We start from the raw sequence: 23,241 nt of genomic DNA, 5'->3' as shown, positions 1-23,241 counted from the left end.
TGAAATTACACAATTTAGACAATAAATCCCCATTTATCATCCATATTTACCCAATAATAAAATCATTTTAAAAAAAAGTTAAAAACAAAGAGTATTAACAGTTTATTAATATGTTATGTCATTGTATAAAAATACGTATAAGATTTTTTTTTTTTTTTTTTTGAAACGGTATTTGAATAGGTTACACAATCTTGTCGCTATAATTGGTTAACATAGCATCCATTGTTTGATATAAAGATTCTTTCCTAATATATGACAGTATATATTTATACATAGGTGTGAATTATCCTTCTATTAGCTATATATCATCTTATATTGTTCAAAAAAAACAAGACAATTTTACGATTTGGTTATTCTAAGGTTAACTTTATTCAAGATAGATTAGAATATAATTTAAAATATTAGAAAGATAAGAACAGTAGGGACAGTTTGGAATTGAGATAGTAGGTGATGATAACGCTTAGTAAAATAAATAAATAAAGTACTATGAGCAAGAGTTTAATATTAATAATGTTTTATTAATAATTAAAAGCAAAGTGATGATTGCGAAGGAAAGAATGAACCAATGAAAAGGATTATAAGTTGAGGTGATGGTCGATAGAGTGGATACAGCACTAGTGGAATCCAGGAAGGGCATTTAAGATTAGCCTTAACACCACTCGCATCGCCTTCTTTTGCTTTTCAAATTAAATGCAGCCACTTGTCTCAATATCACTATACATTCTGCCATGCACAATCAATCAAACATCTACCATTGCCCCATGTAATACATATTAAAACAAATAAATAAATTAAAAAAAAATACCATTGTGATTTATCTTAGAATCTAGCTTTCATCAACTGCAACAATAGAAGCAAGAATTTAACACACAACAAAATGTCAATTCATCTTTTCCTTTTTTTTTTTTTTTTTTTTCATTTCCTCACAAACAAAACTACCCCGGCCCCCTTTTTTTTCTCTTCTTTTTTTCCTTTTGGAGAAACAAATATGTTATACAATTTGCAAAGAAATTGTTCACACAGAATTTATCTATACAGACTGGCTTGATAGATGGTTCATGACAGGGAATGTAAACCCAAATCAAATTCTACCAAGAGTTTTAGATTTCAACCTTGCCCCAAACCTAGCACCATCCATGAATTTACGAATTTCCATCTACAAAATGTACAAGTGAAATTGAGAAAAGAGAGAGAATGTGACGATGATGAAGCTCTGCCTTGTATTGCCAACCAAACCCACACCCTCTTATTCACACTGTTAACTCTTTTCATCATCACAACAACTGGAACCAAGTTTTATACAACAATTTTGGCTGGAGATTGTTTCTTTAAACGCCAAAATTGCAGTTTCTATGGATCACCCTGTCAAATAAAGATAAAGTGAACAACCAAATTTAACTAATAAACACTTAAACAGAAGCCTCAGTCTCAATTAATAAGATATATCACAGTTAGGAGTTAAAAGAATTACTGCAGCTATAGCTTCAGGCATATACCTTCTTCGGAAAATGCAAACATGCCACTGAACATTTCATCATTTTCCCCATCTTCTTCAAGTTTTTCCCTCTCACAGTGGCTGCTGCTGCTATCAACATCATCGTTTACAACTTCAGTTGACTTGCGGCATTCATCATGCTTCAATGCTTTACAATGCCCCTCTTGCAAAGACAGCCCAAAATTTACGGGAGCATGTACTGAAGGGAGTCCCGGTCCCTCCACAACATTCATATTTGAATCAAAATAATCAGCAGTCAACATTGAAATATCACCAAGTCCACCAGGATTCCTTCCTGGAGGAGGCAAGTTACTCTCTAACAAGGGCAGACCATTTGGAATGTGATTGTTACCATGAGAATTAACTTTTTTTGAATAGTCAGATGGCGAAGATGCATGGTCTAAGGATTTTTTATTCAGAGTGGATGGTTCAACCAGGGTACTATCTTGTCTTCCCTGGTACATCTCATTCAGAACCTGGCCTGTGGGTATATAAGATTTCTCATGATTCACTTGATCCAAATCAAGCAAATGCTCCATTCTCCTCGAGGAACCTGATGGAAAATTTAAACATAGAATGACTCTGTTTTCAAAAATTTCACAATGATCATGACCATGAACAAGATACATCAACAGATTTACTTTAATAAATTGTAATCAAGCTGGCTCTTGTTACACAATAAATAAACAGGAAGAAAAGAGTTGTCATGGTACCCAAAAAAATTAACCTAGCATGCTTAATATATTCACAGAAACCACTTATCAGCATTCACCTAAAAAATAAAATTATTAAGTCAATGTCAATCCTTTTCCTAAAAATCCTTTGCAGCAAAAGAACAATAGTGATGGAGAGTCTCTTATATCATCTTCCAAATTATTTCTTGTTCCAGAATCAACAAATTCACAGTAAATTGTCTTCAAATAACAGACACATGAAAAATTTAAGAACCAGAGACTTACCTCCTTCAGAACTTTCGGTAGAGCTAAGTGATGCTGGCTTTGAGTGACAAATGACAGTCTCTTGCGGGATTTTTTCCTCGGCTTGATGGGGCTCTGGAGACAAAGAATGAGGACACTTTTCCCCAGCAAGAATCCTAGTTTTATCAACCAAGCAGGCAAGAAAAAAAATTATAAGAACAAAGCACATAAAGCAGATACATGCACACATGCACATTCAAATTGGCACTCCCCAAAGAGAAACTTTATGATAATGCATTATGGCTATATTTCATTTCGTTCGGTGAATAAAAATAAGGAGCTGATTCAAATCATCATTAAGTCTCAAGTTAGCATAAGAAAATACCAATTTATAGCAAAACTAAATCCTTGTAGAAACAGTAACCATTATCTATAAGCAAAAGCAATAGTAGAGGGAAAGATTCACTCTTGACCAGAATCTCTTTTAAAGAAATATATATTTGACCAGAATCTCTTTTAAAGAAATATATATCCTATCTCATAAGCAATAATTATATTCAGACACAAAAGCATGCAAAGTACCTGCCATTCCAGCTTAATTTGATGCTATGAAAATGTTCAAAAACTGGCAACAACTCCTTCCGTCTCATTTCAACCTCATGGACTAGGGCCTTTTCGATTTCAAACTCTCCACTAACAAAATTATTAACTCTTGGGGAACCCATCATAAAGAAAAAAATCTAGAGAAACAAGGGAAATAAATCAAAACAAAGATATAGCACAGAATAGTAAGGACTACAGGGACTACAGGTTTACACAAGAAATACCTTAGAATTTTGCCATATTGGTAACCTAACAGAGCTAACCTGCACCTCTGCATTAGATAAATACCAGTGGGATCTCTCATGGGACTTTACAGAATAAGTTTTTTCAGTACTTTTTCCACCAACACAATCATTAATGTCCAGAAAATCAATTCCATGATTATCCTCACAATCTGATTTGCTTTGAACTATTTCAGCAGCAACTTGTCTATCACAAGTCGCCTCGAAAATAGATTCTTCTCTTTCTGGCCAATCTGATCGCCTGCAGACATCCCACCATTGTACAGGTTCAACTCTCACCCGTAAGTCATCTTCTTGTACATGCAACGAAGAAGCTGTCCTGGTTCTTAAATCACTCTCACCTGATTCCATACCAATTGATGGCAGAAGCTCATGCTGAACAACATGACCTGATGGGGTAAAAACCAACAGATGCTCCAATGAATTGGCTCTCGAGTTAACATGCTGCAGACTCTGAGATATAGAATTATGAAAAATAGCAGCAACAGCACCAGATGGCACAAAAACTTTCCCTGTTGAGGATCCAGCAGCATTGCTTACTGTATTAAGCCATCCAAAACTACTATACTTTATCCTGCTCACGACAGAGAGGGAAACAGGTGGCGGGGGTGGCAAACACTGCTGATCACTGATGCCAGATGAGCTAGACCACCAAGGTAGAGATAAAGTAGGAAACAAAGATAGTTTTCCACCCTGAGAATTAAGAGTCTGAAATCCAGAATCACCACCAAAAGGAGATAAAACAAAAACATGGCAAGTCCCCTTTGATGAAACAATCGCAATCCACTGACTATAATTGCTAAAGCAAATGTCTTGGATCATCTGCCAGGTAAAAATAGACATAAACAAATGATTAAAGATCCACATACAGAAACACCAAAAATAAAATAAGGGGTGTGGGCAATAAATATTTTCAAACAAAAGATATACTAACAGCTGATGTTATTCCACGATGTAGCTTGTAAAGATGCACATGAGAAGAACTCCAGTCATAGCTTCGAGTGCCTGATCCACTTCGTGTGCAGGATGGCATTATCCGGAATATGTTAATGTTATTCCCATACACTGAGGCAGTTTACCAGAAGTGTCCCTAGGGTCAAAACATAAAGCAGATATCGGACTGGTATGAGCTTTAAATTGCGATATAACTGCTTGGAAACAAAATCTTTGACACAACCTACAATCAGCCATTAATAATAAATTTATCCTCAAATATAGTGAAACCCCAAAAACCAGTTGAAGATAATATCAGATCTATCTCATTTCTTATTTTTCCTGTTCAAGAATTAACCTTCCATGGACAAAGGAAAACAAAAAGACTTCATTTTTTTTTTTTTTTTTTTTTTTTTTGTCATTAGAAACAAGACAAGGAAAAGAGAAGATAATCTATGTTGATTTTGGGTCCATATTCTCATGAACAACACTTTAGCAAGCACTAACATGAGAATCTTTATATTGAGGGATAAAGCTATGGATAAATTAAGCCACCTATGATTGTCAGAGAAAAGAAATCCGTACTATCATGCTACAAGCATAATGAAATTGGAATACTAAATATTGAGAGCAAAACTAACCATTCCTGCATTGTCCATATCTGCCCCAGTGTGTCTACCAACTTTCCAGACTGAATTTGGTGATACTGGAGAATTAGATCCATCAGGAAGCAGCTCTTGACAATACTTTGACAAAGTTTTGTATCCCATGTCCCCCAGGTTGATGAGGCCAGCAGCAAACTGTTTACTAGACTCCATTGCATACCGAGCCATCAAACTACTGCCACCAGGCGATGTTGAGGGACTGACACCTGGAGGTGTTAGGTTTTGTGGGCTTAAGCGTCCTGAATTTGACAACAATGGGTTGTTGGAAGCATAGGCTAACCACCTCGGACCAACAGCCAAAGGACCATAACCCACATTAACCCCAATTGCTCCTGGCCCAGATAGCTGAGGAACAGGGTAGGTTAGGACACTGAACTTATTCTCAAGAGTGAGTGCATCAAAACAGTATATCTGCACAAATTAACAAGCAGGTCAGAAAAGAAACCTACAGCATATCATCTACAAGTGAACTTAGTCAAAATAAAACCACATAATTGTCACATTATAAATGGAACAACTGTCAATAGGAATACATCATAATAGTGCATCAACTTAAGAGTTAAAAATGACTTGTTTAGTCACCTCAGCAAAACTACCAATATTTAACCTACAAAGGAAAAAGAAAAAAGAAAGGAAAGGAAAACACACCTACCCCAAGGAATTAAACTAATAAGAATTGAGATTTACCAAAGGAAGAGAAAAGATACAAATCTACAGGATGATTTACATCATTTGAAAAGTCTATCTCTAACATTATTCAATACAATCTCAACCCCAACACAACATGCACAAATGCTCTTTATCTACATGGCAGCAGCTAATGATATTATTTATTAAAAATTTTGGTTTAATTCCATTCTAATAATGTCCCAGATAGCCCAAACTGACCTGCGTGGCAAGACCCACAGCTACTATTCGAGGACTGCATCTAACCATGCACACAGATGACCGGAATCTCAGGACATGCTCATAACAATGAGACTGAAAGGAATAAAACCGAACAGCTGTAGGAGAGTTGACACAGTTTACCGACTGAGACTCCACATTACCATCTCGGGCCCCACCCAGATGACTATGATTTTGACCCAAGCTTAAACCATTAATGTCTTCCCCTGCAACAACCAGCAGGAAAGGATGTAACTTTCTGAATCCTTCATGCCCATTGGATTTCACAGGCAAAGGTTGCATTTGTAAGAATGAAACAGCACCATCATGCCTCGAAACGAGTTCACTGAAGTTAGAGGCATCCTCCACATCATAGACTTGAAAACCATTCTGATAACCAAGTAAGAGAACTTGTTTGCAGACAGATGGACCAAGCTCTAGGCAATCAAAGCCAGCCCATGTCACCTATTCACCAGCAGAAGTTCAAAAGAACATCCAATTAAACGTAAGTATTTTGGAAAAGTGGAAGCAGATGCATGCCATAAGGAATTAGGAATCTAACCCTGCATGTTGCAGGAAAATAGAGGTCTTACCGAACCAAAACATCTAATAAGAACTAACCCATTGCACAGAAAATACACTTTGAGTAATTAGAATAAAAACGTTATCTACATATTAGAAGGTAAAACAAACTAAAAGGAAGAAAATGCACTATCTGCACAAAGTTACAAGTCAAAAGAACATAGAACAACCATAAATATTTTCGGAAAAAGAAAAATTTGACAGAATGCAATAAAAGTACTTATAGAGAGTCTTGCTTTCACAATTTAAGATTACAGCAAATATACTGAACACTCGATTTACAAACTTATTTCTTCCATACGCAAAATGAATTTGGGTCAGGCCTAATCGTTAAGTCTGACAAACGCTAGTTTAAAGAAACATTAAAAAAGCGATACCACTTCATCCTAGAAAGTTCCCATAATTAAGTGCTGATATACAATAAGACTAGTTAAGGCTTAAATTTTGCTTTAGTTCCAAACGTTTACTCATTACAACATCAACTCAACAAATGCTATATATATCATCAGTCTGATTCTCATGAGGCATGTCTACTTAACTAAAAGTAAACAGCAATTGTAATAAATTGAGTTGATTTATCGGAACCGAACAGAGTACATAATAAATAATAATAATAAAAAAAATCTTCCAATTAAATTCAAAAGCTGAATTCAAATTTAAGAAGAAAAGAAATATGTAACCTGATCTTTTTGATCTTCAGAAGAAGTAGAAATAGAAGCAGCAACTGAGGCGCCAGCAGAGCGTACAGTAGAAGCAACAGTGCTAGCATTCGTAGATACTGTCTTTAAACAAGATGATATTATCTTTAACGAATTTGGNTATTTTTTAAAACAAATTAAGTTTGGACGGGCGTCCCGTATTTGAGGACGCTCGTCCAAAATTAAGGGACGGTCGTCCACAACCTATGAACGGCCGTCCATAATGTTTTACAAATTTTTTTATTATATTTTATTCATGGACGGGCGTCCTTTAAATGGGGACGCCCGTCCCTTGTATATGGACGCCCGTCCATATAATATGGACGGGCGTCCATGTGAGTGAATGGCCGTCCAAATTTGATGGACGGCCGTTCACTAGAAAAAAATTGTAAAAATATTCAGATGTGCGTTACATGTAGGCCGGTACAGAATTTCGGTGTAACTTTTTCGGTGTCTGTAGTGTTATTGTTCTGTTTAATGGTGTTTGACATTGTAATTAAGAGTCAACAAATTTTTCCCACCCGAGGTCTGGTTTGTCTTAATGACACTTTCCCATCCAAAAAGTTTTAAAATACCACTTTCCCACCCAATGTCTATATTCCGTTAATTTGGGGTGTGCAAAAAAAATTGTTAACCGAACCCGAAAATTCGGGCCGGTTTCGGTTATTTATTATGTGATACCCGAATTTTCGGTTCGGGTATCAGGTAGTTATTTTAAGAGAACCGGGTACCCGGTTTATTAAGAAATAAAAAAACCTATTTTCCTTTAACTTTCAAAGAGCAAGAGGCAAAAACCCCAAATCTTAAGTATTTAAGTTATTAAATTAAAAGTTGATTTAGTATATGGAAGAAATTGTATTCACAAATTGAAATTTGAAATGTAAAAAATTAAAATTCATGCAAAAATATTCAAATTCGGGTCATAAACCGGGTATCTGATTTTTTACCCGAATATTAGGGTACCCGAAAAATTGGATACCCTTAAAAGCGGTTCGGTTTGCGGGTACTCTTTTAGGGGTACTCGGTTTTCGAGCAAAATCAGTTCGGGTATCCGATTTTGCACAGCCCTACCGTTAATATCCAAAATAAATTTCAATTTCTCAGTCAGTATTCGGCGAATTGCCAAGAGCCAGGGTAAGAGTGATTTTGTAGAGTGGAAGTCGGTGGATTGAATGGTGATAACTGATTGAATATTTGTCGTTAGAATCAACCGAAAAGCAGTTAAGAATAAGAAACTTTAGCTTTATGGTGGTTGGCAATCAGTTAAAAGTCAGGTGCTAGAGTGAGAGGGGTTCTGTAGAGAGGAGACCAGATGTTCAAATGGTGGTGACGAAGAGAATTTTTACTATCGGAATCGGCTTTGAATAGTGACATAATATTAATTTTCGGTGGGAAAGTGGTATTTTAAAACTTTTTAGGTGGAGAAAACGTTGAGGCAAACCTTGGGTGGGAAAAAGCCGTTTACTCTATAATTAAATTAAAGAAAAAATTAATGTGTGTTTTATAAAGAAAAAGGAGAAAGAAAAATACTATGCTTACTCACCACTTGTACTAACAGCCATACAACCTTTGTTAAAATTTTACATGGTACCCATACTATGCATATAATACCAGTACTATGCGTTATATTTACAAAGGATAGTAAGATGGTTAGTAAGATGGTGAGTAAGTATAGTATGGTTCAAGGAGAAAATAAACAAGATCCAATTTTTACGAGAAGTAGCCACATAATCGTTTACCGTGTGGCGCGACTGCAGCGGATTGAAGCTCAATCCCTTAAACCCTTCAACAGAAACGTTTCGTTCTCCTGAAACATCGAAGTAGTTCATTGTTGAAGATCTTCCTTATCCTCGTATGGCTTTTCTCAATTGCTTTTGCAAATTTGGTGCATAACATAACGAATAAACAAAATGAGAGCCAACCCATATCACTCTCACTTGTTATCTTCTACTCAGCTCCAAACCCCCTCTCTCATGGCTCTTCATGGGCTCAAGGTCAGCTTTTTCTCTTTTATTTTGTGAACACATGGGTTTGAGGTTTTCTGGGTTTTTTTTTTTTTTTTTTTTTTTATTCTTTGTTGATGGGAAAATTAGATTCTGGAACATATTTTGAAATCCAGAATAGTGGTTTTACTATCTTAATTGCAGAGATGTCTGATATTTAAACGTAGAATTGTCATTCGCTTTCCAAATTAAGTGAGATGAATTGCGTCAATGAGGTTTTATACATGATATCTTTTTCTAAGGTAGTTTTTTGTTGTTCAATCTGTGACTTCATTTACATAAAGTACTAATGATAATTGCTATTTTCCGGTTGTCCTGCATTGCTATTGTTTTATGTTGGTTAAGATGGAGGGATAAGGTAGAGTTTAGGAGATTTGGGTTTATTAGAATCTAAGAAAGAATAACATCGAATGCAAATTTGGTAACATTAGGGCTAGAATTAGAGCCGGGTGGATGAAATGGACTATTGCTGGATTGTCATATAATTGTAGGATATCGATAAACTGGGAGTGAAAGTTTTATGGAAGGACTGCTTCAGTGAAAAGAATTTTTGGTAGTCTAGAAATCAAAAAACATTGTTGCTTTTCATTTTTTACTTCAACAAATACTTATTTCTGTTACATTTATCTGTTGACAAACTTCTTTTCTTGTTGTAGCAGGTATCACCATATTTTAAAGCCCATAACTTAAGTTTGAGTGCAAAACTAAATGGAGTCGTGCAGAATGCGAAGCCCAATATATGCTGTGCGATAAATATGGCTTCCGGACAGTCACGTGATCCGGAGAGGTTTAATTTAGGCAGTATCATGATCAAGGCAAGAAAATTATGGGACAGTTGTCCCCAGCCAGTCAAGTCCTTTCCCTGGAACAGAGCACTGCAGAACTTTGTTCAACTCATTCTTGATCTTTTCTTGGCTGTTGTCAAATATTTGATTGTACCTTTGCTGGGTGTTTCCTGTCTCAGTGAGATGTCCTATTGTGCACATGAAAAGAAGTTGTTTTTTGTCCCTGTTCCGCTGCTCATTGGCATGGTTATTGCTGACATCTTAAGAGAAACCACATTGGAAATATCTCCGCTTCTCAAGGTTGAAATATTTTACAAGTTTATCATTTCAGAAATTTAAGACATTAGTTGAGTATATGAGGATGGGTAATCAACATCCTATACCATTTGTTTGAGCAGGCAATATTTTTGTTTTTGTGCTACAGTTCTTGGGCCTATGCTTCGAAGAATAAAGAAAGGGATATAAAATTATAAATACGTTAGTGTGTGTAGGCACTTGTGTGCCTCCATGTATATATTCCTGGTTTTAACTAATTGTTTGGCTTGATTTTCAGGATGCAGAAGTTCCTTGGCATCTGATTGCCATTGCAATATTCTTCACTTTGCTCAAATTGCCAGGTCCTTATTATCCATACTGGGGACGCATATTTATTCCTCACTTCGCCAATGGGGTACTGTTGAGGACTCTGTGGTTTGCATTTTTGTGGTATAGGAAGCCCCAAAAGGCATCAGAAACAAAACAACCCAACACAACACAATGATTCAGTAATCGGTGACCATTCTGAAGCAAATAATCTCTAATTTTATTGGGTAAAATTCTTTTACCTTGTATTTATTGCCCATCCCTTTAGAGAGTGGTATATGCCAATGCCCTTCCGCTAGATAATGTGCTTCTGGTATTGCTATTGGCTGAAATATTGTTTTTGAGGATTTTATGAATTCAATTTTTTTTTTTTTTTTTTTGGTGCATTAGTCATCTTTCTTCTGATGTTCATACAGGTGAGACTATGTTTTACCAATCAAGGAAGGTTATCGGAAACTCGGGCTACTTTCAAGACTTCGAGGCTTTGATTCAGAGAGCAAATGACTTGCACTTTAGATAGTGTTGATTAATGTTAAACTCGTTTGTGACTTCATTAGTTCATTTTATAGATTTTCATACATAAGGCTCTGGAAAGGCCTGGAATTTGTATGATTCAGATTACATTGGAATCAAATACTTTTCATTCACAAGGCTACTCTCTTTTATTCCATCTAATGGTATTTGTATATTACAATTTTGTTTGGCCAAACCTTTGATTAGAAAATTATCATGTTATATATATAACGTGCATTGGTATATTAGCTGATCTAACTGTCATACTTAAACTTCTGTCTTTTAAAGAGGAAAATGGGGATTATTTTGAACCCATCTGTGTATCAGTACTACAACTCAATTGGACTTTGTTGAAGCAGCAAACAAGAAACCCAAAAAAATGTTAATGCACTCCCCTTAGTGATTGAACTATTTATCAGTTGAATACATATGAAGCAAATTTATATCCATATAAAAGTGTGAAAGGGGTTTTACTGCTGCAAAATGCAGTATATAAACTGCAAAAAGGCTTAATTAACTCTTACACTTGCATTCTACTTACTAATCTTTGGATCAATGGAGCTTAAAGTAACAACAGTAAACAAGTGCAAATGATACCTCAAGTGGATGTTCCTCAAACTTGAATCTAAAATCAAAGCAATATTGCCAAAATCCACAGCAGAAGAAGCAGAGGACCTGTCTTTCTTGCCATAATCTACATATTATAATTTAATTAGATTAGGTTGTAACTACCAATCATGACATTCTGAAGTTCAACCAAGTGAAAGCACAAACAACATCATTTAAAATGAACTAGTCTATGATGATGAGATGACTTTTCTTGGAAGGTTTCTTTTCCAGACTTGGTTCCATTGTAGTTCTCTTCGGTTGCTTGTTTGAACTCTCAATTCTGTCTCGGAACGGTGCCTTCACATTCTTTCCTTTCTCTTTCTCTTTTGTTTGAAGCTCTTTGGAATTGTAGTTCACATTCTTCCCTTTCTGTGTGGTTTTAAGACTTTGGGATTTGTCATTCACATTCTCTCCTTTGTGAGCCGTTTTAAGCTTCTTGGATTTGTGAGATGCAAGGCCTTGATCTGTTGCTACATTGAGAAAAACAAAAACAAATATTTGATATATTCAATCAGGTAGTAATAAAATTGAGTTGATGAACTTTATGTTGAATTACACTGAGCATCATTTTGATAACATACACAAGCTTTCATCATAGGAGTTTGATGAAGTATACTGGCGGTTCAGAGTATCAACAGGGTTCTTCCTTGGCCTTCCCCTAGGCCTTTTACCAGTTGAAATCCCTGCAGATTCTTGAGGCATTCTGATGCTAGATGTTCCAATTCTTTCCACTCCATTTGGGTAAAAAATCGTGACACTGAAAAACATTTTTCCATCATACTGGAAAAACAGAAAATCCTTGATCCTCAAAGAGTTACCTCTGAAAAATTCCGGCCAACCATCCTCCATAAACACATCGTTTCCAATGATCTTCACTTTAACCGTCCACAACCCACCAGAGACAACTCTCAAAGTTGCTGTATCAGATATCTCCTTTGATATGTACTTCAAGAATTGCCGTGGAAACTTCTTCTGTTTGCGAACAAAAGAAAACAAAGATGTTAGCCATGGATTTAGCTCAAAAAAAACCACCATAAGTAGACAAAAAGAAGGACAAAATGAATCACCTTTGGTTCTGGTTCCTCGTCACAAATGATCTTGTAGAAACATGGCCTTTGGTCTGTCACAGTGCCAGTGTTTTCTTTCTCCGAGCTTTTCCTGAGAAAGGAGGGGCTTCCTTGAATTTCCCGGCGTCCTCTTGAGGGAGGGCTTGAATTGAGCTTGAATTTGGAGGGCATGGTGAAGTACAAACTCAATAAAAGTCTGAGAGAACAAAGTGTTTAAAACTCAATAAGAAGGCAGTTGAAACTATTTGAAGTGTGTTAGTACAAACTATTGGAAGATAAATGCAGAGGTAAATGCCTAAATGCATGCAGAGACACCTGAAAACTCATTTCCACACACAAAGAGGATAAAGGAAATGAGCAGAAACTGTGCATACTATGAAGCGTAAGGTTTCTTTGCAGGCTCGGCCACAGATTCATCAACACAAGTTTTTAATGTGCTTAAAACTGAAACTGCAGAATGCTTTTTGACTTTAGACTAGAAATATTCCTGCAGGTACCAGCTTAGAAACTTTATTATAATCTCCCCCCTAAGGTTTTCTCCCAGCGACTAAACACCCGTATGTTGTTTGAGAGTTATCTCTCATCTCCCTTGGTAAATAACTAAATATTATCGACTTCCTTTAAGATTTTGCTTAATCATAATAGAACTCTCTTCAACGGAGAAGGTTAGCGAAACTATCAGGGAGGTTAGTGATAATCTTCGAATCATAAGGAGTGTTTGGTAATTTACACTGAAAGTGAGGGGAATATAAGCAGTAAATGAAGATTCGCATAATCTTTTATTCAAGACATTTCTACAACCTTATAATAAAATAGGAGGTACGACTTACACCTACCCAAATTTTGTTATAAAGGCCGGGTAGTGCTCAAAAGTTTTTGAAAAGACAAACAGATACCTTCTGTCATGTGCTATTAGGGATTTTCATTAAAAATAATAAAAAAGACTGGAATACCCTTGAAAGTTTAATATCTTAGTTTTTTATTAATTTATTACTAATCAACTCATTCAATTACATGAAGAAAATAATATAATCACCAACGATAGTGCACCAAATTTATGCACCGAATGACGTGGTAAAATTCTGACCATTGATTAATTTTAACTTAATATTAATTAACGGTCAAGATTTTGTCACGTAATTCGGTGCATAAATTCGGTGAACTATATATCATTACTCATTACATAAATACTCACATCATTATGTTGAATTACGATTATGCCATCCAGTTATGATGAGTTAGTGAAATCACTGGTTTGTCCCTATGAGTTTGTGAAAAATGAGACAGCAAATGACCAATTTATCCCTATTTTGATAGCAAAATTTCAAAGTGAATATATAAAGAAAGAGGCAGAATAAAATTGTTTTTTAATTGGGATAACTCATATTTTACAATTTTACCCACAGGTTAATAGAAGAAAGGACAAAACCAATTCAATTGGTTGTGATATCTACAAACCAGTCTTAAGGAATAAAACATGTAACAAAAAGTCTTTAAGGTTAGCTTAACTAAGCAGCCAAGTGCCCCAAGGTTAAATAGAGTAACGCTATGTTTACCCACGAACTTACTAACCACTTTATTCACCTTTGTTAAAATTATATATGGTACCCGTACTATGTTTATGATACCCGTCCTATGCTTTATATTTACAAAGGTTAATAAGATGATTAATAAGTTCGTCAGTAAGCATAGTATTATTGGGTTAAATAAATGGGCTTCAATGGAACCCTTGAAAAAGAAAAACACCTCATTACAACAGAAATAGAAAGATGAATAATTGAACATAAAGAAGCACTTCACAAAACAGGAGAAAAAAAAAAAAAAAAAAAATTGTCCACAACACAAAATCTGCCTTACCTGACAATTCCAATTGTTCAAGAGCAACCCCTTTAAACAAACAACACCTGTGATAATGCACTAATTGATGACAGACTTACCAAAAATTTTCCAAAAAAAAAAAAAATTTTACTGGGAAATCAATTCTGCTACAAAACTGGAATGGTCAAAGAGGGTGATGGGAAATAAAAACAATCAATTGTACTGAACTCAAATCATCAGATGAAGAATGAATTGAGCATGAAGTATGACAATATTAGGTTAGGGAACCAAACATGTAATCAAGATATATATACAAAAACTGAGGCAAAATAATTTGGAGATGAAGGTTGGGCTGCATTCAAGAACCTAAAAGTAAATTCATTTATCAGGAAAAAGAATAATTTGAGATGGGTGACAGGCAAGAAAAATAAGAGTGAGAGGGGGGAGGGGGGTGCTACTTCTTAAATCCCAATCGAAATAAACATAGCCCAACAGTGAAATGTAAATACAACCAGTGAAACTTAGCTGCCATGTGAGGAGGAAGTGAAGAAAAAAATTAAGTTGCTGCCGGAATCAGCCACATCATGGCGGAAAAATACGATTACCTTGTGATGTCACCCGATCCGCCGCGATCTGGCCTTGCACCGCCACGATCTAGCCCAGGTCGAGGTGAACACCCCGAGTCGCGGCAGATCTAGAGCGTGGTAGCTTCTTTCTGTTCCAAAGCAAAGATCGCAGCCGCCGAATTTGTTTCCGGTGGCTGTGATATCTTTTTTATGACTTTGATCTGCTGAATTTTTTTTTTTTTTAGTTTAATTCAAGAGAGAAGAAGAAAGAGGGAAACAAAGAAATGGAAGAAAAGAGAGACGAAAAAGAGAGGAGGAAGTGACCAAAAAAAAAAAAAAAAAGAAAAAAAAAAAAGAGAAGAGTACGGAAATACAGAGAAAGTTGTTGTATCAGATAGCTCCTTTCATATGTAATTCAAGAATTGTTGTGGAAACTTTTTGAGTTGATAAACTTTATGTTGAATTACATTGAGCATCATTTTGATAACATACCCAAGCTTTCATCATAGGAGTTTGATGAAGTATACTGGCGGTTCAGAATATCAACAGGGTTCTTCCTAGGCCTTTTACCAGTTGAAATCCCTGCAGATTCTTGAGGCATTCTGATGCTAGATGTTCCAATTCTTCTTTCCACTTTATTAGGGTCAAAAATCGTGACACTGAAAAACATTTTTCCATCATACTGGGAAAACAGAAAATCCTTGATACTCAAAAGAGTTACCTCTGACAAATTCCGGCCAACCATCCTCCATAAACACATCGTTTCCGATGATCTTCACTTTAACCGTCCACAACCCACCAGAGACAACTCTCAAAGTTGTTGTATCAGATAATTCCTTTGATATATACTTCAAGAATTGCTGTGGAAACTTCTTCTGTTTTCGAACAAAAGAAAACAAAGATGTTAGCCATGGATTTAGCTCAAAAATAACCACCATAAGTAGACGACAAAATGAATCACCATTGTTTCTGGTTCCTCGTCACAAATGATCTTGTAGAAACATGGCCTTTGGTCTGTCATAGTGCCAGTGTTTTCTTCCTTCGAGCTTTCTTTGCAGGCTTGGCCACCGATTCATCAACAAAAGTTCTCAATGTGCTTAAAACTGAAACTGCAGAATGCTTTTTTACTTTAGTCTGGAAATATTCCTGCAGGTACCAGCTTGGAAATTTTATCAACAAATGCCTAAATGCATGCACAGACACCTGCAAACTTATTTCCACACACAAAGAGGATGAAGGAAATGAGAAGAAACTGTGCATACTATGGAAGCGTAAGTTTTCTTTGCAGGCTCGGCCACAGATTCATCAACACAAGTTCTTAATGTGCTTAAAACTGAAACTGCAGAAAGCCTTTTTACTTTAGACTGGAAATATTCCTGCAGGTACCAGCTTGGAAATTTTAATCTCCCCCCTAAGGTTTTCTCTGATCACGTAAAAACCCGTATGTTGTTTGAGAGTTTTCTCTTATCTCCCTGGTAAATATTTTCAATTTCCTTTAAGATTTGAGTAATGCTATGCTTACTCATGATCTTAATAACCATCTCACTATCCTTTGTAAACGTATAGTACGGGTGCCATACACATAGTACGAGTACCATATGTAATTTTAACAAAGGTAATAAGACAGTTAATAAGCTCGTGAGTAAGCATAACAAACTCATTCAGTCATTCTTTTAAGATGTAGCGTTAAATAAGGAAGTGGATTTAACGTTGTTTACATGTTTAAGAACAATAAAACCCATTCAAGGTTTCGATTTCTCACTCACGTCGATGGCTCCTTCAATTGATTGTTGAAAACGCTCCCACTTTAAGGATAGAAGTGAATTAATGGAAAGAGTAATGCTATGTTTACTCACATGTCTTACTAACCATCTTATTATCTTTTGTAAATATAACGCATAGTACGGGTACCATGCGCATAGTACGGGTACTATATGTAATTTTAACAAAGGTAGTAAAGCGATTAGTAAACTCGTGAGTAAGCATAGCATTATTGCTATTAGAAATCCACAAAAAGGCAACACTTCACACACAAACAATTATTTATGTAGTTTAAAGAAGAAAGGAGTTAAAAGAAAAATTTTAGAGAAAAATTTTCTCTCAACCTTTAGCTTGGGTAGCAGTTCAAGGGTTATGGGACATGCGGGGAAAAGTGCCCCTTTATAGGCCAATCCTAGTCTCCTCCTTTTAGGATATATTCATCCAATTAAATAGATAGAAATAACTCCGTTTGACACACTATTTTTATCCATATTCCCAATTATATTCTCAAAATATTGTTTGTTTTGTTATTTGAGAAATATTGGTGTATTTTTTTAATTCTTTTAAACCCCTTAAGTTTATTAATTTCGTTAAATATCCTCAGAAAAAATTTAAAATTAACAAAAACACCCCCATCCACCCATACCTATCAGATTCTTACAACCACCATCGGTGGTAGCCGAAATCTATCACAATGGCTTACAAACGATCGAAAATGGCCAGTAATTCACCGGTCTGGCCTTTTTCGGCTAGATCCACAGTGGACCTAGCCGAAAAAGGCCAGATCTAGCCGTAGATCTAGTCTTTTTCGACCAGATCCGACCGGTTTGCATCATAGCACCATATTCCAGCCAAATTCTGACTGTGGTGGCCAAAATCTAGCACTGTGGGTGAGTGGGGGTGTTTTTATTATTTTACAAAAAATTTATATATTGGGGTGTTTAGTTAAATTAGCAAACCTATGGGGATTTTTTTATAAATTTTTAAATTTACCTCGTAATACTTCTTTATTCAACTACGCAATATTATTCCCAAAATCCTATCTAAAATAATAAAACAAACGGAATGATTTTGGAAGAAATTAATTAACCGGATATTATGTGATTATTATTTTATTCATCCAATAATAATTATTCAATATTTAAAACATATATACACTTATTTAGAATATACATATACGACAATATATATATTTAAATAAATATTCAAATTTACAAATTAAATCCAATACAGGTTCGGATCCAGACAACAACATTTTCAACAAATTTAATTGCTCCATAAGATTTACCAAAATACCCCTTCATCTATAAATGACAAAAATGCCCCTCATTCGTTATTTTCTTCAAATTGTCTTTTGAGTGTGTGACCCGTAAGCTCCTCATCATATCAGTAGTGAATAATATTGTGATTAACAAACTATTATTGAGATTCTTAAAAACCCACATCATTTAAAAAAAAAAAAAAAATCTTATAATAGCATAAAAACGCCGTCATAAAGTGCATTTCAAAATAATCGACAATAGAAGAAAGTATCATAATAACTATTTTTATTTTTTTAAAATTGTTTTATTTATTTTAATTTCACTTCATGGGATAATAAAAATTTTAACACCAATTCCATAATGAATGTATTTCCGAAATAACAGAAACATTTTTCTTGTTATTTTTATACTCAATACCTACCACCAACATCCTTAACCGTTTATAAGACAAGATCCACCTAGACTGCCGGTTTAACCGTTTCCCGCGTCTTATTAGTCCTAGGTTGTTCCCCTGAAACAGTTCTTGTTTGATATTTCCTAGAATTCATCATAACACTCACCAACAAATCTTCCATTTCACTTTAATTTAATCACCACTAAATCAACCATTAATATTATTTTCTTGAAAATTTATTGAATCCTTGACTAAACCGATTTGACAAAAGCTTCTCAGAGCATCAATGGAGAAACATTGAAAGCTATTTCCATCTGGGGTAACGTTATTTTATTTGACTTAATATGTTTTTTGTTCCTTTTGGTAATGTTGGTTTTCAACGAATTAAGGGGCTGGTTCTTTGGCTGAAGAAGATGAAGATGATGTTGAGAGATTTGAAGGTGGTGGTGGTGGTGGTGGTGGCGGCGGTGGTGGCGGAGATGATGGATTTTGCAGATGCAGAAGATAAAAATGTTGTTTTCAGTCCTTGTGATGATGCAAAAGTAAAGAGATTTGATGGCTTCACATTGGGGCTAGCGTTTTCAGCAAAAGAATCATTTTTTCTCGATCAAACGCAACTTTCACCCTGCGATAGTCGTCTCAACTTGGTCACTAAACCTGCCCAACTCGCCGTTTTCCGGCCCAGAGTCGACGAGATTTCCCTCCTTACCATCGAGAACCCCACCTTCAATCCGGTATATATATATACATACATACTCCACTTTTTTTTTTTTTTTTTGTTACCAAGGATGTTCGGGCCAGTTTACGCGCATCTTAACTAATCTTTCGACCCTGAATAGGACTTCCGAAATAGGGCAAATCCTATACTTCGTAGCTAACAATATTAATAACTATTCTTGTGATTCGAACCTGAGACCATAGGGGGAGCAAATCCCTTGGTTATACATACTCCACTTTGTTTCCAATCTGAGTGAAATACATGAAATTTCACCGGGGCATATTACAATTACAATATGTTTTGTCTTATCAGAATTTGGCAGGCGGGTTCGTGGTGGCATTTGCCGGAAGAAAGTATGCAGCAAGATCAGTTCCACAGATGATTTCCGACATTGATAACATAGTTACTACTTTAACATTGGTAAAACTCATCAAACATAAAATGTAAATAATTCTTTTCTTGATTTCCTCCTCCAGGAAATAATTGTATTGTATTGTATTGTATTGATTTCTGCAGGTCCTGGAATTCCATGAGGGTACTCTGCAGAACTTGCATTGGAAAAGCTTCGGCTGCGATTCGTGCGGCGGAGATGCCGGTGTCTGCCTCAACAACACGGTGTGTGCAGTGCCGAATACCAAGTGCAAAAAACTGGAGGCATCGGCGGATTGCAAGCTCAGCATACAGTTGACGTTTTCGGGCACCGATGAAAGCAGGGAAGTGCTGAATTCATGGTATGAAGTGGAAAATCTTCGGAAATTTTCTTTGTTTGATTTGTATGCCAATGTCCGTGATGCCATGGCCGGCATGCCAAACTGAAAAGCTTTTTGTTTTTTTTGTTTTTTTGGTTTCCCTATATATATATAAGCAGACTAGAGTTCAATATCTGTACTTCCTCAACAGTTCATAGATTTCTGAATTAAAACTCCATAGCTACTGTAATTCTGGGCTAGTTTTGATAATAATTTACAATCTCTTCTCACAACCTCAATGTGACAGCTCCTAAATTGACAGACATGACTTCTCACAACCTCAACATAACAGCTCCTAAATTGACAAACATGACTCAGCAAACATGCAACGTGACAGCTCCTAAATTGACAGACATGACTCATAGCAAACATGCAAAACCCATTTACGAGCTAATCAATCGTAAACTGTCACGTCAGGATTGTGGAAGAGTTTGTGAGAAGAGAAGTGTTTGTGAAAAGAGATTGACACAGTATTACTCTTTGATCATTCCCTTTGTCAATTTCATTGCGGAGTTTACAGTATTACAAGAATGAGTTCAAATACTGAGATAAAGCTGAGCAAATAATTGTTTCTTCACTTTCATTTTGTTCATTCAATCGGCTGAATCTAAAATATTTTCAAATTGTTTAACTCATCAACATCGATAGAGATTTTCGTTTTAAAATTGCAACTAAATTATGATAATACATAGTTAAAATGAACGTTGATGATGAATGATAATGAAAGAATATCATTGATAGTCTCATCAGTATTTGTAGACTATGCATGATACAAAAATCCCCTCTAATGGGGTATTTGCTTGAGTGATCTGAAAGTATTCACAAACGAGCATTTTTTTTTTTTTATCTTTTTAATTTCTATACAGGCTCTAATGTACAATTGTGTACAATTGAATGGGAGATGCCAAGCTATTTCCAGAGTCCTAAAAATTTCCATGTATCTAACCAGTCCTGATTCTCACTTGTCTATATTATGATATTCACATGCACTATCATTGAAAATACTCATGGCGCATAGTGACCAGATCATGCCGAGTGAGTGAAAGTTAAGGCCTTACTATGCAGGCGGAACACGCATCTTCTCATGAAGATTTAGTATAAGATCCCGCAACTCGGGGAATACTGATAGGATTATGAGTTCAAGTATCCCGTATGCAAGTTGCTTCACACATACAGAAGACTGCAGTAATCATAAATTATAGAGGTTATTTCAAATTAGACCATCAAAGGGCAGAAAGACAATTTATAAGCACAGGAAAAAAGAGAGAAAAAACAAGTGCTGCAGCACATGGCACAATCGAGTAAGGGGACTAACCTGAGTAAAATAATATATGTCCTTGGCACACCGCTTGTACTGCTTAGGCCCAATCAAGCTGACCAAGGTAGTTGGAGCTCCCTCTGACAAAAGGGAGAAAATTGTTGAGTTACAGGCTAGTCAAGTGGTTAGTAGAAAAAATTAGTCAAGTAGTTTCCTGGTGGCACAGGGACCCGCAAATCTTCACAACAATAGAGAAATCATGATAAGTCAAAGAAAGGAAATAAGAACAGAGTGCAAGGTTCCCAAATTTATGCAGAAATTGTGCTCTCAGTATGATTACATGGGGATATTTTCATGACACAGAATTTCAGACCACTTCTAAATCTCAGTTCTATTAACTTTGCTTGTGCTGGTATCCATGTTCAATTTCTGCCAAAGATCATGGTTTGACAAATAACTTATGATAACTATACCAAAATTGTCGATGAGAATTCAAAATTTGAAGAATTAGTTTCTCTTCATCGGGTGAGCAAAGAGGTTCTTGATCGATCTGGAAACAGAAATTTTGCTTGGTGATGTGAGGTAAAAGTCCAGACTACTTAAGCCTAAGGCATGAATTCAAAAACAAAACAGTATCCAATATTGCATAGTCAAATAAGCAAATAGTAACTCTGAAACAAGTTAAAAGAAACAAAAGATGTACTGGTAGACCAGAAAAGCAATCTTGAAGAAATGAAATTTGCAAAAAATACCACAGGCTGACAATCGAGGTAGAAGTACAAAATAAGTGACCATGAATAAATGTAGGTCTTTATAGAGAAGAATAACTTACCTAAGAGCATTTTCTTGACATCACTTGCTCTCCGAGCAGCTTCAAGTTGTTCCTCAAAGGACACTGACTTTGAGGCCCTATGGCCACCAGACTGATTTCCACCCTGAAAAAAGTTCAGGTCTGCTTGAGCATCATCAAGTTTGCTTTGAATATTCCCCACTCTTGTAAAAAATGTGCCACCCGGCCAGAGAGCCTGAAAGGAATCTATAATTAGAAAAATGAAACAAAACATGAAATCTACAAGTAGAGCTATGATTCTCTATAATTAGTTCAGTCCTTACATCTTGAATCCACCAAATTCCTTGAGCAATAATGTCTTCCCTTCGAAGCCAATAAATTTGTCTCAAAAGCCAGTCGTCAATAGCATCTTCCATTACCAGCTGCAATATTTGCTTTGATATCCAAAAGACCTGTCTTCTGCATCAAACAAAATAAGCACATACCAAATACCAATGATTAACTGTTGCAGGATATATCAAAGCTCGATACTGCTGCAATATGTGTGATACTATAATATCACTGCCAAAGACAAGACAACTGCATGCAGGCAAGAGGAATGGAGATAGAAAACCTAGAAAGGTGAATAATTTTCATGCACATGTAATGTATTTGTTCACGTAAAATAATTCCAACTAACAATACGCTAACCAAGAAAATCCAAAAAGAATAGAACAGAAGGAATATTCAAAAAGAAAAAATTCAATGCTGCAAAGACTGTACATTTAATGTCTAGGTTCATGGAGTATGCAGGTAGAAAGAGATTTAAAGTAGCAACCTTGAAGCATCAGATAATCATTTATATGCTGAAAAGAACATGAAGGTAGTAGCACAAAAACCACACAAACAAAAGGAAACCAAAGGACAGCTTCTAGACAGAAAATAGCAGGGGGAAAATGATCAAGTTACAAATGCAAAAAACAAAAGCATAGAAGAGATCTAAGAAAAAGAAAAAAAATAACCAAAAAGAAAAAAAGCAGATGGTTATACTTGATTTATTACAGTCTCATTTATTAAATTTAAACTAGGATGGTTATACACTCCATACTGAATCTCCACTCTAAAATAACACATCCATCATATTGATGTAGGACGGTTATACTTGATTTATTACAGTCTCATTTCATTTCCATTTAAACTAGGATTCATTTTGATTGTTGATTTCTATTGATATTAGGACTTCTATTGTGCTCGGGATTTGTGTTTGATTTGGTTACTAGTCTAAATCTAAAAGCATGAGAAGCAGAGTGCATTGACAGAATATCAAAATTTTGAAGCAAAAAATGAATTCACGATATCTGGAAAAA

The 23,241-nt window shown here is 35.7% G+C and overlaps 5 protein-coding genes across 6 annotated transcripts; 2 read left to right on the top strand and 3 right to left on the bottom strand.

Moving 5' to 3' along the window:
* Positions 1-924: 924 nt before the first annotated feature.
* LOC116108768 (autophagy-related protein 18g-like) lies at positions 925-7,134 on the bottom strand. Its single transcript, XM_031395003.1, is given in 11 exon segments — positions 925-1,362; positions 1,497-2,048; positions 2,455-2,588; positions 2,995-3,152; positions 3,240-4,079; positions 4,192-4,349; positions 4,352-4,411; positions 4,414-4,434; positions 4,828-5,266; positions 5,744-6,205; positions 7,003-7,134. Coding segments are annotated over 10 exon segments (2,667 nt in total). The 5' UTR covers positions 6,044-6,205; positions 7,003-7,134; the 3' UTR covers positions 925-1,357.
* Positions 7,135-8,818: 1,684 nt separating this feature from the next.
* LOC116108842 lies at positions 8,819-11,040 on the top strand. 2 transcript variants are annotated; one of them, XM_031395077.1, is made up of 4 exons: positions 8,819-9,014; positions 9,683-10,108; positions 10,362-10,617; positions 10,807-11,040. In XM_031395077.1, exons 1-3 carry the CDS (start codon positions 8,931-8,933, stop codon positions 10,566-10,568), a joined length of 717 nt encoding a protein of 238 aa, XP_031250937.1. In that variant the 5' UTR covers positions 8,819-8,930; the 3' UTR covers positions 10,569-10,617; positions 10,807-11,040. The 2 variants fall into 2 exon arrangements, with proteins under 2 accessions (XP_031250937.1, XP_031250936.1); XM_031395076.1 differs by having other exon boundaries at positions 9,680-10,108.
* A 481-nt stretch (positions 11,041-11,521) lies between these two features.
* On the bottom strand, positions 11,522-15,230 carry LOC116108844 (B3 domain-containing protein Os11g0197600-like). The gene is made up of 5 exons (XM_031395079.1): positions 15,003-15,230; positions 14,437-14,483; positions 12,580-12,775; positions 12,094-12,484; positions 11,522-11,982 (listed from the first exon to the last, which is right to left on the bottom strand). The coding sequence occupies exons 3-5, from the start codon at positions 12,748-12,750 to the stop codon at positions 11,696-11,698; spliced, it is 849 nt and encodes a 282-aa protein (XP_031250939.1). The 5' UTR covers positions 12,751-12,775; positions 14,437-14,483; positions 15,003-15,230; the 3' UTR covers positions 11,522-11,695.
* A 3,632-nt stretch (positions 15,231-18,862) lies between these two features.
* Positions 18,863-19,914, top strand: LOC116108778. The gene is made up of 3 exons (XM_031395015.1): positions 18,863-19,114; positions 19,411-19,518; positions 19,615-19,914. The coding sequence occupies exons 1-3, from the start codon at positions 18,863-18,865 to the stop codon at positions 19,912-19,914; spliced, it is 660 nt and encodes a 219-aa protein (XP_031250875.1).
* Positions 19,915-21,075: 1,161 nt separating this feature from the next.
* Positions 21,076-22,368, bottom strand: LOC116108852. Its single transcript, XM_031395090.1, has 3 exons — positions 22,219-22,368; positions 21,938-22,130; positions 21,076-21,245 (listed from the first exon to the last, which is right to left on the bottom strand). Exons 1-3 carry the CDS (start codon positions 22,309-22,311, stop codon positions 21,091-21,093), a joined length of 441 nt encoding a protein of 146 aa, XP_031250950.1. The 5' UTR covers positions 22,312-22,368; the 3' UTR covers positions 21,076-21,090.
* Between the last annotated feature and the right edge of the window lie 873 nt (positions 22,369-23,241).

The sequence above is a fragment of the Pistacia vera genome, unplaced genomic scaffold (genome assembly GCF_008641045.1).
Source record: "Pistacia vera cultivar Batoury unplaced genomic scaffold, PisVer_v2 Contig57, whole genome shotgun sequence".
NCBI classification, from domain to species: domain Eukaryota; kingdom Viridiplantae; phylum Streptophyta; class Magnoliopsida; order Sapindales; family Anacardiaceae; genus Pistacia; species Pistacia vera.
Note: the sequence above shows the minus strand (reverse complement) of the source record. Positions and strands in the feature narration are given on the sequence as shown.